General features: G+C 35.8%; 1 protein-coding gene across 1 annotated transcript in view; it reads left to right on the top strand.

Moving 5' to 3' along the window:
- Positions 1 to 4,002: 4,002 nt before the first annotated feature.
- Positions 4,003 to 17,271, top strand: part of fhdc2 (FH2 domain containing 2) — a 22,208-nt gene continuing 8,939 nt past the window's right edge. The window contains exons 1-6 of the mRNA XM_056472242.1: positions 4,003 to 4,192; positions 5,891 to 6,346; positions 7,234 to 7,295; positions 10,304 to 10,406; positions 17,022 to 17,107; positions 17,198 to 17,271. The exon at positions 17,198 to 17,271 is cut by the window's right edge and continues 27 nt beyond it. Of these exons, the coding sequence (XP_056328217.1) occupies positions 6,005 to 6,346; positions 7,234 to 7,295; positions 10,304 to 10,406; positions 17,022 to 17,107; positions 17,198 to 17,271 (667 nt within the window). The 5' untranslated portion in view covers positions 4,003 to 4,192; positions 5,891 to 6,004. The remainder of the gene's footprint in view (positions 4,193 to 5,890; positions 6,347 to 7,233; positions 7,296 to 10,303; positions 10,407 to 17,021; positions 17,108 to 17,197) is intronic.

Raw genomic sequence — 17,271 nt, 5'->3', positions numbered from 1 at the left:
TTTATTTTATGACCAATGGTTTGAACTCTTGAATATTTATTGCTGATTACTTTTCACTCTTTTCTCTTGAATGATGTTCCTCTGTATTCACCTGTTTAGTCGTAAGACCATTTTCGCTGGTTCTTTGTCTTGTTTTTGTATGAACGCTGCCTCTGGCTTCTTATGGGGCCACCTGGGTCCCATTAAATGTCCACGAATCTCTGCATGTGATCAAATGCAGGTGTGTATAAACATACAACTGGACGATTTTCACTTCCAAGAAAACACAGTGGATGCCGTCGCCGTATTTCCAACCACTTCCCCAAAGGATCGACTATTGTCAGTTATTGTATAACACTGACTTCATCGAATCCTTTGTAATATGCTGCTAGCATTTGATTGGTGTTTTGTGTGTGCATTTATTTGTTTATTTTTGGACCATTTGGCAAAGAGTGACAAAGTAAAATCTGATACTTTTCCAAGTAATGACACAAATGAACTGGTTTGTATAGTTATTCTCAGACATCACGCCCACAGACTAGAGCAGGAATGACGCCAAAATGTGGATTTGTTGTGTGTTCCCTCAAGATTTTACTAAGAGTTTTTATTATGGGGCTTTTCAATTCATATGTAAAATAACTATGGAGAACATAACTCAATAAATCATTTTTAAATACACGTTTTATACAATATATCACAGCTTCACTCATATTAAGATATATATATACAGTTGAAGTCTGAATTATTAGCCCCCCTTTGAATTTTTTATCTTTTTTAAATATTTTCCCAATGATGTTTAACAGAGCAAGGAAATTTTCACAGTATGTCTGCTAATATTTTTTCTTCTGGAGAAAGTCTTATTTTAAGTTTTATTTCGGCTAGTATAAAAGCAGTTTTTAATTTTTTAAAAAACATTTTAAGGTCAAAATTATTAGCCCCTTTAAGCTATATTTTTTTCAATAGTCTACAGAACAAACCATCGTTATACAATAACTTGCCTAATTACCATAACCTGTCTAGTTAACCTAATTAACCTAGTTAAGCGTTTAAATGTCCCTTTAAGTTGTATAGAAGTGTCTTGAAAAAATATCTAGTAAAATAATGTTTACTGTCATCATGGCAAAGATAAAATAAATCAGTTATTAGAAATGAGTTACTAAAATTATTATGTTTAAAAATGTGGTGAAAAAAAATCTTCTATCTGTTTAACAGAAATTGGGGAAAAAAATAATCGGGGGCTAATAATTCAGGAGGGCTAATAATTCTGACTTCAACTGTAGATATACCAAATTGACATCATAGATTAAAACTATTGTCAAGTTATGTTCATCACAGATATTATTTTACTCATAAACATTTAGTCCCCACTGACAACTCAAAAATTTCCTCCATATTAACATTATGTTTGTTTAAAGGGCTAGTTCACCCCTCAAAAATTTAATCTTTTATTAATTACCCTCATGTCGCTACAATCCCCTCAGACCTTCGCTCATCTTCAGAACACAAATTAAGATATTTTATATAAAATCCAATGAACTTTCTCATCCTATAGATAGCAATGGTCCCAAAACATTTAAAAAAGTCCAGAAAATAAACCTTTGGCAAACAAAGCTGTTGTTTCCTGGCACACAGAAGTGTTGCATCGTTATAGTTAAACCACTAAAGTCACATGGAATGATTTGACAATATTTTTGGATATATATATTTGGAATATTGAATAAGCCAAGGCCATGCATGTGGAGGATGAGGGAGCTCTCAAATTTCATCTAAAACATCTTCATTTGTCTTCTAAAGATGAACAAATGTCTCAGGGGACTGAGAAGACATAAGGATGAGTAATTAATAGCAGAATTTTCTTAGGGTAACCCATTTTGGTGTAGCCTTAAACCAACCCTTTAAACTACAAATAAATTACATTTACTAGATAAAACCATTTATTTTCCTCCAGTGTTAATTTCAGTGATGAAAAGTTTTCGTCATAATTTTCGTGACAAACAAGTTTCTACCGAAGAAAACTAGATGAAAACAAAATAAAATTTAAGTGATGACGACAACTATACTAAAAAAACTGACATTTTCGTTGGCTAAAAAAAATGAGACGAGAATGTGATTGAGGGACGTTTTTTGGAAAATATCCAATAACAATTAATCTTGTGATGCATGATGCTTAATGACACTTATTTTTTTACGTACATCTTCGATTTATAATTCCACTATGTGAGTTAACACAGCCATGGAGTGCACATTTTACAAGATAACACATTATCATTTGCCAGTCATAAGTCATTACACGGCTTATTTACTCAGTGCTATACAGCTGAGCACAATCTACTGTAACACCAACTAGAACAGTTAAGCTTGGTAGGCTATAGACTGACATTGCAAAGTGAACTTTATTTTAAGCCCTTTCAAATATTTAATGGCTCGAAATTGTTCAACAGACTGGTTAAAAAGACTAATAGTTTACCACATTAAAATAAATACAATTTTAGTCAAAAGACTAAGAATAAAACTAAATCAAAATTTACTGTCGAAATTAACACTGTTTTCCTCACAGAACCTTTTTTTTTTGCAAAGGAACTTTTAATTTGTCAAAACTGACAGTGAAGACATTTATAATATCATGATAGATTTTAAATAAATATTATTTTAAATTTTGAGTTGAAAAAATGCATTACAAAAATATGCAGCAGCATGATATTGATAATGCTAAGCACCAATCAGCTTATTAATTTACTTTCAGAAGAATCACTTGACTGAAGGATTGAATTATGGCTGAGCTAATGCTTCAAATGATGTGAGAAAAGAGACCACTGCAATCATTGCATAATATATTTTGAGGTTTTATTTCAACCTTGGTTCCCTGTAAACATACTGCAAAACTAATGTAGGAACACGGCATTATAGGGGTACTTAATACTGTACCAGCTTGGTATCATTTTATCATTTTAGCTCTCAGGCAGTGTTGAAGAATCTAGGAGTGAAATGCCTGTTCCGATGAGCTTTGCCTGTCAGCAAACTGTAAAGCTTGAGTTCAACTGGGAGAAATAATGTAGATGTTGAGGTGATGGGACTCAACACTTGCTCTGTCACGTGATATCCTCTCATTTTCCAATTTTTTCCAGATTTTGCGGATTCCATTTTTCCTTTCAGGTGCTGGCCAAAGCTCATCATGCTGTTTCCCATGACCAGTTCTCAGCTCACTTCATCTTGGGTTCTCATCACCAGGACTGATCAAAGCCTTGTCCAGGACACAGTAAGATTACAGCGACTGGCCTTACCTCGATAATGGAACTGACAAGAAGATCAGAGGCTTCACATATGAATGTCCTCAGTGTCCGAGGGCTGATCCTTGATCAGTTTTACCTATTGTGGCTTGGAGGAGGGCATTTTTAATATAAGGATGAAGCTGACCTGAGATCAGTGCTGTTACACTGAATAATGGCAGCTTCTGTTTCGTAATGGCTTCCCAGTGCAAGATTGAGACTTCTGTTCTCTGTTCATTCAGAGAGATATGGATTACATTTGGTGATAACTGGAAGATTAGCCATGTGGTTACTTTATATCCAATTTGTTAGCCTGAAAGAGTGCTACTGCTATCATTATCTCTGTTTCTAATTATGTGTTTATCACATCTATATTTTGTTAATTTAAGCTTTAGAAATTAAATAGCAGCTGTATTGCACAAAAACATTTTTAAAAAGAAAACTTACAGTCATACTACGTAGAAATTTCAATAGCTAATGAATATTAGTTAACTTTCTTTCTTTTCAACGTTCTTGCATCATCCAGCAGTACCATCATTTAAGGAGTAATTAGAATATTACTAATTTAAATATACTAAAACCATCCTCTTACTAAGCAATGTGCATTTCTGCAAAATCGGTTAGGAACTTGACAAATTGCGTAAGTAATATTCATGAGACAATTTTTGCCAGTAGAAGGATTGGTAAAACCCTGTCGGGGAAGCCCAATGAGGGCATCAGCTGCTGCGCATGCGCGTGCCTAGAGAGCGCACAGAAAGTTTGCAATGGAGAGTTTTCCTTCAGTGAACAGAGAGCATTAACGGGACGCCCAGGCGTCCAGTCAGTGTTTGTCGTTTGTTTTATACTCACAGACACGCGTGAGAATTTCTCACAGTGTTCAGGAAATTATTTTATAGCTCTTTTATTTTGTTAAATTGGATTACATGCGAAAGCATACAAAGAAAAACGTAAGTACTGTTTTATTTATCCTCGCCTCTTTCTGTTGCACTGTACACCAGTCTGAGCTTTATTCCAATTGTGATCTTGAAAGTGAAGTCTTGAAATTATCATTTTACTTTTTTTCTCCCCTCTGTTGTACACGGTCTCTTTGTTATTTAGATTAAACAGTAATATAACACCTAACGTTACACTTTCTTCACGTTTGCGAAATAAAATGTTTTTCTACTTGTATGTACTGGAGATTAAATATGTCAATTTCCATGACTTTTTTAAAAAGGCAAACAAGTTACGTCTTCTTACGACGAAGACGTAACTTGCACTAACTTTAGACAACTTTACTACATTTTTATTAGGTTACGCTTTAAGAAATGTAAATACAACTGAACTGCCTTTGTAGAAGGTATGGCGTAGGCTATGAGCCATTATTTGGACTTTACGTTCTGATCATTTGTTGTTTTTTCCCTAAATGTTTTGTGTAATATAGGCTGATAGAGCGCGCTCAGGTGGTTTTGAAGAGAACTAAAAGGGTGCCTGTTCAAACTGTTCTTTCTGGCGTCTGTAACACCTGTATATTTTACCTGTATATTATGATCTGTAGACACGAAAATCCACAGCAGAATTTCAAATTTGCTTAATAAATGTAAAAAGCCCTCTTCCATTCGGTTCAAAACACCCTAGAATGTATCCCAAGTTGTTGAGAGTATAAAAATGTGAGCAGAGATTGAAACCATGAAGGTGAAATCTAGAATAGGTTTGTTTGTTAAACAGTTTTAGTCCTTAGATACTCTTAATCACATTCTTTTATCTGTTTGAAGTTTGATTACTTGCAGTCTTAAATGTGAGGGAAAAAAATAAAAACACAGACACATGGTTTCCAGTTGCAGCGTGCTCATGTTTTTGGCAGCACAACCTCTTGTTTGCTCTGCCAGTAATCCAGAAACTGTGTCAGTTTCGCTTTCCCCCCTTCTTTCTGTCATTGTTCTGTGGCCTCATTCACATTAATTAACTGGACTGCAGGAGGAACATCACGTAGTGTGTGTGTAGATGCTCAGAGCACAACACATGTGGCAGGAGTTTCTCAGAGGAGGAAGGAAATGCAGAGCTTGAGCGCTCTCACGTGCTGGGAAATCTCAACACCCTGGACCAATATGAAAGTGTAACCTCAGGTTAAAAGCTTCACTCCCTTCAGTACAGAGCACATACACATTACAGACACCCTAATGTTAATTGATCGACAAGTGCTGCCAGGTGACTGACCCCATAGTAGGGTTGCCCTGTGGCTGTAAAGAACCTCACTCAATGTTGATTCATGCTTGTGTGCATGATGTCATCTTATTAACACTGATCTGTGATGAGGACACTGTGTAACCAGGGTAATAACATCCAGTCTCTGACTGCATCCTTTTGGCATTGTGATCAGGTTGGGTCTTGATTTGGTTTTGCATTTATTCAAGATTTCAGGGTAGTTGCCAAGTAATTTTTAGCATAGGCATGCTTGTTTAATCAGTTTTTTTAAATGATTTTAACTTTATATTCATTCATCAGAGGATATTGGAGGGCAAACTCTTTTCAACTTTATTAAGAAATGTTTCCTGAACACCAAATACTACAATGATTTCAGAATGACTATGAAAACCAAAGTAATGATGCTTAAAAGTGATTAATAGATCATTGTTTCAGTCTAACGCTCTTGTGTTCAACCCTAGATACAAATTAATGGGGAACTAGCAGAGTGAACATTGTCTTTTTTCATCTGTGGATTATCATCTTCAACATTTCATGGAACATACCTTGACACCCAGGAACAGGAAGTGAGATTCATGGCCACCATCTCAATTCCGCCACCCCCAATTCCCCCTCCTCCCCCGCCGCCGCCACCTCCTCCGCCTCCTCCTTCTTCAGCCAGTGGTCTGAACCGTGTTGACTCTGGCCGTAAACACCGGCTTCGGAATCTCAACTGGGAGCGGATCCCTAAAGAACGCATAGAGGGGGGTAATAATGTGTGGAGTGGCTCACTGGATGAGGACAGTGAACTCACTATTGACTTGAACTCTCTAGATGAACTTTTTGGGCAAAAAGAGAGCAAAAAGCCAGAGCGGGCCAATGGCTTTCGGCGCAGTTTGTTGCGGTGCAGATCTCCACAAGAGATGAGTATGGACAAAGTAAGCACACATTTTTCTTTACCTACAATATGGAAGATTTTTGGGATATGCAAGCTACATATTTTAGCATGAACCTGTTCCCAAGCTCTTTGTCATAATTGTGGTTCAGATCATTTTCAGGCAGTCTTTTGTGTTGAAATGGACAACAATGAGTGCAACCGTGGAATACTGAACAGATTTTTATAAAAGTGAAAGTTTTGAACTTTAACTCGTATCTTAGTTAGTTCACCCAAAAATTTAAATTCTGTTATTAAATACTTACCATATTTTAGGTGAACTCCAAGAGCTCCCACTTCCTTCATAGACAGCGATGGTCCTGAGATGTTCAAAGTCCAAAAAAGGAACCAAAAAAACATTGCATGCAAGCATCGTATTGCCCATAGTAAATGCGCACCCTATTCCTTTACAGTTTTTTGGTGCATAAAAGTGTTCTTGGAGCTTCATATGATGATAGATGATCCATTGAAGTCCCATGGAATTTTTGACAAAGTTTTTGGTTTCTTTTCTGAACTTCGAAAGTCTCTGGATTATTGCTGTATATGAGGGATAAGGGAGCTTTTGGATTTCACCTAAAATATCTTTTATAATTTGTGTTACATAGATGGAGGATATCAGGGGATTGAAGCAACATGAGGGGGGAGTAATTAATAACAGAATTCATTTTTTTGGTGAACAGAGACACAATATTAATATTTTAAAAAAACAACTAAACACAACGACCAATATTTTTTGTAACTTAGTGAAAATTGACTAAATAAATGTATTTTGAAACCTTGAAACTATTTTTATTTAAGACGGCTTTATTTTGCTTTTTAATCTTCCATTTAAGCTTTCACTGTTGCAATTAGTTTGGGTTGTGAGCTCATTATCATTGTTTGTGTTTGCAGGTTACACTGCTTGACTCAAAACGCAGTATGAATGTCGGAATATTTCTACGGCAGTTGAAAATGTAAGCTTTTATTTTATTGGAATTAATCACGCATGATTGTTTTATTAGACAGGCTAAATCAATTTATTTTTGCAAGGTCACTTATCTTCATTAGCAAAAAAATTGCTAAATATGTTGCATCCGTTTTATTATATACCATGTTCTTTATATTCAAAGACTTTTTAGATATGCTAAGATGGTTAACTCTCATTACTATGAATGGAGAAAATTTTAAGCTCAGTGTGGCTGCCACAATAAATAAAGTCCCGTCTTCACGTCGAAATATCCAGTTGTCAAGCTTTATAGTCCAGCAGTTCTTTGGGGGAGGTCTGTAGAGATTCACATGTCGTTTTGTAACTACTATGTGCCTGCTTAAATTTTAACATTAGAAAGTATTTCAAAACACATACTATTACATATCATGTGCTTCCAGTGTTGACCGTTAGTCATTGCTGAAGGTACTGTTCTTCCTGTGTTTTTAAATGTCATCGGGTTACCATTGGAACACCTATAAAGGAGACTAGTTTCATGCCAAATATTGTGCATGTTTATTAGTTGGAGCAAAATGAAGATAACGTTTTAATGTTTAGCGCAACAAAAATGGGACTAGGGGGGGCTGATTTGAAATGAGTTATTTAGTTGCAAGTTTAGCAGGCACTTTTCAGGATTCCCCCATCCACTTAGATCGACTGGGTGAACTGCCAGGAGGCGTTGCAAGTCAATAGACTTGTTTTAAAAAAGGAATTTGTTGCATTACATGTAGATTAGTTTTATATTTGCTTCCTCTGTATTGGGTGCTCATATACAAGGGCTGTTATTTAGTCCCATTTGTTTCAAAAAGGACATGAAGGTGTCCTAGATGGAGCGTCATAACACTTTAGATGGTCAGTGGTTCCAGAATTTGTTTATTTTTGAGCTACTGATTGCCCTCAGATGGAGGATGGATGTGTGAATGAACAGGGCCCCTGGGGGCAAATGACAAGTGTTGAGAAGATTCCGTCCAGTCAGAACAGCTGGGTTTGACGATCAGTGATGATGGGCAAAGGTCACACCTGCTTTGAGCCCAAATGAACCTTAATGAGAAGTGGAACCTGATCTCTGCAAGGACTTCTTCAAGTCTGAGCTTCTGATTCAGGTGTTTCCAAAGAAACGCTATCCTTTCTAGTGAAAGCACTGCAGACAGGAAATCATAAGCTATTAATCATTATACATCCCTTTCAGTGCAGTGGCCTTTGTTTTATAAAAAAAGCTTTGAGTTTTCATGTCAGCACTTGCTTTGAGTAAATATATGGGTGCAGCAGGGCCCGCTTGTATTAAAAGCTCTTCCATGAAACTTATATCTGTCAGAACATGTGAAGGAATTACGAAGTGCTCACACAGAAAAACCATTTCCCTGACTGTTTGACTTCACAATAGCACCCACTTTTGAAGTGTAGGTGTACACCTCCATGGCCAAGGCAGGTCTTTGTTCCTTTGACCCTCGTACCTTTTCATTATTTTATTTTGAACTCTGTGAGGAAACTGTAAGAGTCTTCAATACACTCCGGCATTAACAATTACAGGTTATAAAAATAAAAAAGCCCGCACCAGTGTGGTCTTGTAAATCTCTTTTGATATGAGCAGGGGAACCAGCTGTAGGCTTGTGTCCGTTATTCTGGCTAGGAAAACCAAGTAAAACTAGATTGACAAGCAGCTGTGATGTTATTTGGGTCAAGAGGAACTGTTTCCTGCAGAGATTGTGCTATTTATCAGTTTGCTAAAACTGTAAATAATAATAATTAAATGGGTTGACATGTTTTAAAATGCAAAATGTTTTAGAAATATACTGACAACGTAGGCAATATAAAGGTTAATGTTAGGCTTATATGCTAAAATAGCTGAAATCTACTAATTACATTGTAAAGTCATGTGTGTCTGAATTTACAGTATTCATAAAGCAATAAATAAAAAGTACTGTATCGGCATAAACTACTATCAAAGACTATATAATACTCAAGACATGTCACTGATATAGTTTTGAATGGGGAAAGGTGTAACGGTCAATGTGGCGAATGAAACCCTGCCTACTAGTACAGGAGCCAATCATCGATCGCTATAGACTGAAGTTTTTCCGGAGGAGAAGCTCGATCCAGACATGAGTTTTTATAACAGTTTTTTTTGTGGTCAAGAAATGCACAAATCTTAGCGAGTTCTTGCTTCACAGACATAAAAAATATATCCACATAAAGCTTGAAATCTGTACTTTCAAATGAATCAAGTGCAACCAAGTTTTTGGTTTTGTAATCTGTTTGAAACGAGCGCAAGGTACAGTCCATCCTGTCAAACGCACATCACATGACAGCAACTACTCAAACACCCACAAACTTGTGAACAAAGAGTCGCTGTCATGTCTGGAGGAGATTCGCCATCAAGATCAAGTTGTGAATTACTTCTGAATATCAGCGCAATCAGACCATTATCCAAAAGATGATAATGTGTAGAATGGCCATAAATGAGGTTGGTGTTGTGAACTCGTTCCTTTAGAATGTGCATGAGCATTAGCTCGGGCAACCTGAAAAAATGCTGATATTTGTTTAATTCGAATGTTAAGAAACTGAACTTTTGATTAATTTATTAATTTGTTGATTAATTTTATTGGTGATTCAAAATATGTAATGTAATTATAAGCTTGGCAAAGTTTCGGATAATTTGATGTTTCCCCATTCAGACAGAATCAAAAACTATAGAATACACAAGACATGTCACTCGTATAGTTTTGAAAGGTGCCAAAGTCAATGGTTAACGGTCAATATGGCGAATGAAGCCCCACCTTCTAGGATCCAATCAACTTTGCTACTATTTAACTTTGAGATTTTGAAGTGCATACATGAGACCACGTGATTGCAGTGTTACTTGGGTTCAGATTTAGAATAAAAAGTTCATCTCTCAACTCAAACTCATTTTAACTGATCATGAGGTTTGTAATACAGACTACTGGAAAAAAAATGCTTCAAAGTGATGTCATTTTTTCCTTTTCTTTCCCTTCTCAGTGCTGCTGGTGAAATGGTAGAGGATGTAAGACGGGGAGCTGCAGAGCGTTATGGAGCTGAGAAGCTGGCAGAACTCTGCAAGCTGCTGCCTGATAATGAAGAGGTATCATGTGGCTACACTTTACAGAAACGTACACGTCTCTACACTTCAGTCTGGTTCACATTAGAAAGAGTTAGATGTGATGGTGCTTGTTTGATCTTTTTCTTGCCCAATATGATCTCCTGTTTCAGTTTCTGATTATTAGAAATGGAATATGTTTGCTACAGTGATGAAGAGTTTTCAATCTTAAAGTTACTTGCCTTATAAATAATCTGGAAATGTTGATTCCTGAAGGACAAGATATAAGTAAAGCAAAATAAAAAAAGAATCTTTCCAAAACAAAAGGCTTCACACCTTACAAACGTCCATTGGTCCATGGTTATGTTGGTGGGTTTTCGTCTGATGCTCTGCCTTTGATGTGGAAACCATTTCCAGTTAATTTCTTTTTTTCAGTCCATTGAGGTCAGATGTTTGCAAGTAAAAACGTGAACGCACTGGGGCTGCTGCAAAACACATCCACATTACTATCACTAGGAGGATTTTTTTTTGTGTTATTGGGAAAATATTTACAATGTCTAAGCAACACTCAAAGTGTGTTATGAATTGTTAACTTATGAATGTTAACTATTAATGTGCACTATTTTTCATATTTCTTTTTATCTTCTGGCAAACAACATCCCCAGGAGTACATTTGGATACATAAGTAAGGGATAATGTACATGAAGGTGGTTGTTCTTGTAGTATAAGCAGTAGTTTAAAACATCAGTTTAAAACATTGTTTTAGAATGAACACACTCCTGGTTTGTTTTTATTGCATTTTATAAAAATGATCTCTGTGTCCACACTCTGCAGTCTAAAATGCATGACACTGACCTCTCACTGGGCATGTGCATATTTTGCTAGCATTCAATCTCACAGTGTACTAGTTGGTTAATGGTCATATGAGAGGGGCTTGACAAATCTGTATTCAAAGGTCTGCATTTGATCAATCCACACTAAAATAGAAAGGCAAATTCAAATTAAAACAGACCTTTCAGTGTTTTTTTGCAGGTTAAAGATGCTGGAACCATAAATAAACTTGTACATTTTAAAATGAAAACACACTAGTGTAGATGGTTTCTGTTCAGAGTTCTGGTCAGAGCACACAATTTTGTCACTATTTTAGCAGGATTTCCCCTATATCTGTGGGTGTTGCCGTTAATCCCTGGGTCAGGTAATCAAAAAATAGGCTGCATATTAACCTATGGGTGGGTCTCGGGTGGATAAGATGTTTTAGTTTGACAGACTGGCACAAAAAATGCAGACATCTCCATTCATTATTATTCTATAATTATTCTCTGGAAACATGTTCAGTGCTGCTAATACATTGTATAAGCCTGTCTTGCTTATTCAGATTACTTGAAAACAGTTTACTCTAAGTTTCTCTGAAACTGTGAAAATTTCAATTAAATTTTATTTAGGCTAGAGTTTAGTTTATTTAAAAAAACAGTTTGTGCTTTGGCGCTGAAGCATATAACTGACTTCTTTTGAAGCACTCAGATGTTATTCGTTTTCTTCTTTATCTGTTAGATAACTGACCAACAAAAAAAAAAACATTCAAATTAGCATACAAATTATACCAAATGAAATTAATTTTTAAAAAAGATTTTTTTTTTTTCAAGAAAAATATATACGAATTATATTTTTGTTTGAGACCGTCCATTAATCAGCTGTGTGAGTGGATGATTTGTTTTGCTTTGTGGAATATAAGGATTTAATTAATGCTTCACTGTAATTGTTGTATCACAAACCTCTGTCATATATTTGCTATTTTTTTTTTTAAATGTCATTATTTTAAAGATTATGTCTTGAGCATCAGATTTTTCCTTGGTGCTTATGTGCTTTCACATTCTCCGTCTCACTCGCAGCGAGTTCAGGCAAGGGAGTGTTTAATAAGCAATCCATGGCTGGAAAACATACATTTATATTTAAAAGAAAATATCTTAATATTAAAAAGGAAATATAGGTTTGATCTTATCAATGTCATAATGAATGCTCTTAAATAGTGTAGCCTAGTCAGCAAGCATGAGTGTTTATTGAGATTGACTCAAGATAAAAATACAAAAAAAAAACATTGAAATTAACAAGATAAGGAATCTTGTTATAGCAGCACTTGCTTTGAGAAATGACACTCGTTGAAGATGTCTGGGATGACTGATTGTGAAGGAACATGTAGTCTGGCACATTTGTTACAAGTCAAGATTTTATCTAGACAATATCGCAAAATCTAACATAGTGACCTTCGTAACCGACAATAAAAATCATGTGATCTGACCGGGGCTTAAGGAGCCATTGACACACGATGGGCCCTATCATACACCCATCGCATTGTGGCGCAAGGCGCGACACAATAGTTGTTTGCTAGTTTCAGCTTGGCGCAAGAGTGGTTTTGACGTTTTGCGCCACGCTGTTTAAATAGCAAATGCATTTGTGCTCATGTGCGCCCATAGGCGTTCTGGTCTAAAAAAAGGAGGCGTGTTGAGGCACATTGCTGGCACGTTGCTATTTTGAGGAACTTAAATAGAAGGTTCAAATAGATCAGATCAAAGCTGGTCTATTGTCTAGCGCAGAGCGCGTTAGTTGTGTGCCTGGTTTACACATTGCTTAATACAGACAGGGTGTACAGCAATACGCAAATATCTTTACAAATGTATTTACAAATGTACAAAATATTAAGGATATATAGAGGATATAATGAGGATATATAGCATATACAATATAAATGTAAAGGATTAAAATATTACAAAACATATTATTTTCTAGCCTACATAAATATAAAAACCAAACTTTCATGCCGCCTTCATCTCAAGGGGGCTTTTTCAGTTTAATCTTAACAATTTGCTTTTGTATAATGTTTTTATTCTTGACAGTATTGTGTATTTTATGCATATTTATATTTGTTTTATTAAAAACAAGCTTAGATTTTCCCACCTGTCAGGTTTTAGACCATATGGGACATAGCATATATATTAGGATATAACTCAGGTTTTTGAACACACTTTGTTATTATTGTTCATTCATTCGTTTGCTGGAAATTAGAACTGAATTTAAAAATTGTTTTGAAACAAATATTTGCACTTAACAAACGAAATTAATTATTTATAGGCTAATTGATGTCTGTGCGTACAAGGTTTCCCTATCCACGAGAGCGAAAGTGAAAGTTAATAATGAGGAGGCTTATCTCTCATTCTCACGCTGTAATGTAAATAATAAATCTGTCATGTAAATAGCAAATGCGCTATGGCGCGACGCAACTGACTCTAAACTCTAATTGGTTTATTCTCAAAACACACCTATAGCTCATTAAGAAAATAAGCTCAACCCTTTTAGACCATGCGCCACAGCGCAAAGCGGATTTTTTCTTCCTTAAATTAGCAAAAGTGTATTCCGACACGCCCTAATTGTTTTTTCGCCCTGAGCTTTGCACTTTGTGCATGGATCGTCAAAATAGAGCCCTAAATGTCTAAAATGCAAGACCAAGCATTCGGTGCTTTAATGTTTTTTATTTTTTTTAAATAAGTGCAGCTTAGAGCACAAAGGTATACGGTATTCTTCTGATTGGTCCACATTCTGTTTAAGGGTATACTCGCACTATGCTATCCGAACCGTGCCCAGGCCCGTTTCCCGGATCGTTTGTGAAGTGTGAGTGCTTTGAATCAGGCTCATGGGTGGTGAGGGGACAAGCGTGCTTCAGCCCAGTTCAAAACAACTGTACATAGTGCGAGTATGTCCTTATTGAGCCGTAAGACTAAAGGGCTTTATGGGCTATTTGCCACAATTCTAAACAATTAGACAAAAAAAACATCTGATCTGAGCTGTACTAAACTATTAACTCTTTAAATAAACTTAAAGCTAACTGAAACAATAATGGCTAAATGCAGCCTACACTAACTTATTCAGTCACAAAATGGTGCCATATAGTAAAAAATAGCAATATTTATATTGCCTACATTGTCAATAAACTTCTAAAATAGCATAGAAGTAAGCATATGAATGTATTCAATCTGCATCAATGGTCAAGATGATTCGTAGTATCAGCATGAGCTTGTGTTATTCATTTCAGAGGTCGTTATCTGGGAATAACATGCCTTGGAATGTCATGTTTGACCAATCAGAATCAAGTATTCCAGAGAGCTGTGTACTAATGCCTGCTATAGCACAACTCCGAGTGCATTGTGTTCTAGCATTTTGTCATGAATTTACAAGAGTAAGATTGCTGGACTGTTTCTGATTCTGATTGGTCAAACATGACAATATAGCACTACAATTCTGCGTACCCCATAACCCATTTATCAGCTTGGTTTTAAAGAAAAGACAGCACTGATTAAGCTAGAGAGAATGTGTTTCACTTGACCCAGTAATTTACTTGACAACTAAACAGCACTGTGAGAAACATCTGTTACACAAATTAAACTAACATCTGACTATTACCAACTATTACCATGGTTTTATTATAGTAAGCATTGAATCCATTGGCAGAAATGTGGGATATTCATAACAAATTTTGTCCTAGTTTTATTTAGTTAATGCATGCCAGTAGCCAGCCTGGTGAAAGGGGACTTTTTTGCGGTTGTTTACCTCATTCATTCATGATTCATTCATTTTTCTTTTCGGCTTAGTCCCTTTATTAATCTGGGGAATGAACCGCCAACTTAACCAGCACATGTTTTTACGTAGCGGATGCCCTCCCAGCCGCAGTTATTTACCTCATTTTCTATTTAATTATGATGTTTAAATACTCCATGTAGTGACATTTTAGGCACTATTTTTAGCTGGTTGGATGGTAATTTTAAAGTCTTAAAACCTTTGATTGGTTATTTACACAATGTGGGATGGCATAGCAGTCAAAATAGGACAAATGCGAAAACTGTGTCAAAATTCTGGACCAACGGCAAATTCTGGACCTTTGTCAGTGGGAGGTCTTTCGAACCACCCCCCATTCCGCCCCGACCAAATACCCCTAGATTTAAACATAGATACCCCTACATTTATAGATAGATAGATAGATAGATAGATAGATAGATAGATAGATAGATAGATAGCTAAAGTGTTTGTGTTTAAAGAGTGTTTCTTTCAGCTAAATGCTTTTAACATGCAAGTGCATGAAATGTATTATCAAATACAAGAAATGTATTCTATTTGTAGGAATGTTCTTCATACTGTCATCCTACTATAATCACGTTGCAATTTTCTGCATTAAATAATACATATATGACATATGTTAATTTTTATATGCATGAAATCACTGCATGTCCTGCTGCATGTGCCAAGATTGTGTCAAAGTATGCATTGCACTGTAGTTATTAGGGATGCTCCGATTGATCAGCTGAAGATTGGTATCGATCGATAATCACATTTCATGACTCAAATGGTACTCGCTAATCTGGCGATCTCATGAACCGATCGGAGTTTACAAGCAGAGGAAGATGCACCTGCGCTCCTGTATATTATACAGTGCCAACAGCAGCCATAACATGTGAGGAGGTAAATGATGGGTGGGGTCACGAGCGATTGTTTGCTCGCTTCACAGCAGCTGAAATATATACAGATGTGTTGCGACCTGTTTATACTGTCTATTGACTGTTTAAATATGGAGCCAAATCAGTCTCAATATAATACATTAACAAAACAAGAATCATGCATCCACAACACAATTCAAACTTACAAAATCCAATTTGAAAGTTCAAAACACGATTCAAAAAGACTCATCAAATTCATTATTAAAAAAAAAAACTTAAAAAAAAATACACTTGTGAAATTTGTAATTGTAAAAAACTATTAAAAACATGCCAATTCAAAACATGATTCAAAAATCCAATTCAAAACTTAAAAAAAAAAATTAAACACACAAATCAAATTTGTAAATATAAAAAATGTGAATTCAATTAGTAAATTCAAAACATGATTCAAAAATACATATCCAATTTGTAAGTTCAAAACACAGTTCATAGATATGCAAATCCAATTCGTAAGTTTAAACACGATTCTTAAATACTCAAATCTAACTCGTGAATTAAAAACATGATTCATAAATGCACTAATCTAATTTATTTGGTAAAAATATTTATGATTTTTACTTGTGACTTCACAAATTGTGTTAACAGATGTACAAATTGGATTTTGTAAATTTCAATTGTGCTGTGCAGGTATGAATTTTGTTTTTATTTTTGATCTGGATCCATATTGATACAGTCTAAAGCTGCTTCTGGCCATGGCATGTTCACATCTAAATGGTTATAAGAGACGTGTTTAAGGTATTATATGCATTGTCCTTAATTGATTTTCTTAGGTAAGGCGAGATTTACTCTTCTTCATGGGTTCTTACCTGGAGGGAGAATGTGCTTAATGCATTATAAAGCTTGAAGCATTAGAATCGGTACTTGGTATCAGCCGATCAGAATGACAAGGAATCGGTACACTATTGCCTGCACAAATCCTGATCGGAGCATCCCTTGTAGTTATCTATATACTTTACACTAAAAAAAGTTAATTGCATTCAACAATATTCTTTCCAGTTTTAATTTTAGGAAAGTTCCCCCATTTGGATGTTGTTTCATGTTTAAAAAAATGCTACATAGTATGTACTGTGTAGGTTTCAACACGTATATAAACTTTAGATTTGTATTTTCTTTTGCTCAGGAGGCCAGAGTCAAAAAATTCAATGGTGACCGCAGTTTACTAGCTGAGCCCGATCTCTTCATTCTCTTGCTGGTGGAGATACCCAGGTACGAGTTCATGACTAAATACTCCTGCTCTTTCTGTCTTTAATTGAGCTCTGATTAATCGTCTCCTCTTCTCATCATTGTCATGAGCAGCTTTCGCATGCGCCTGGACGTCATGATCCTCCAGCAGGAGTTTGACCCTGCTGTAACCTCTCTCTGTGTGGCGG

This window comes from Danio aesculapii, chromosome 14 (assembly GCF_903798145.1).
Source record: "Danio aesculapii chromosome 14, fDanAes4.1, whole genome shotgun sequence".
NCBI lineage: Eukaryota > Metazoa > Chordata > Actinopteri > Cypriniformes > Danionidae > Danio > Danio aesculapii.
This window is presented reverse-complemented; position numbering and strand designations above follow the sequence as displayed.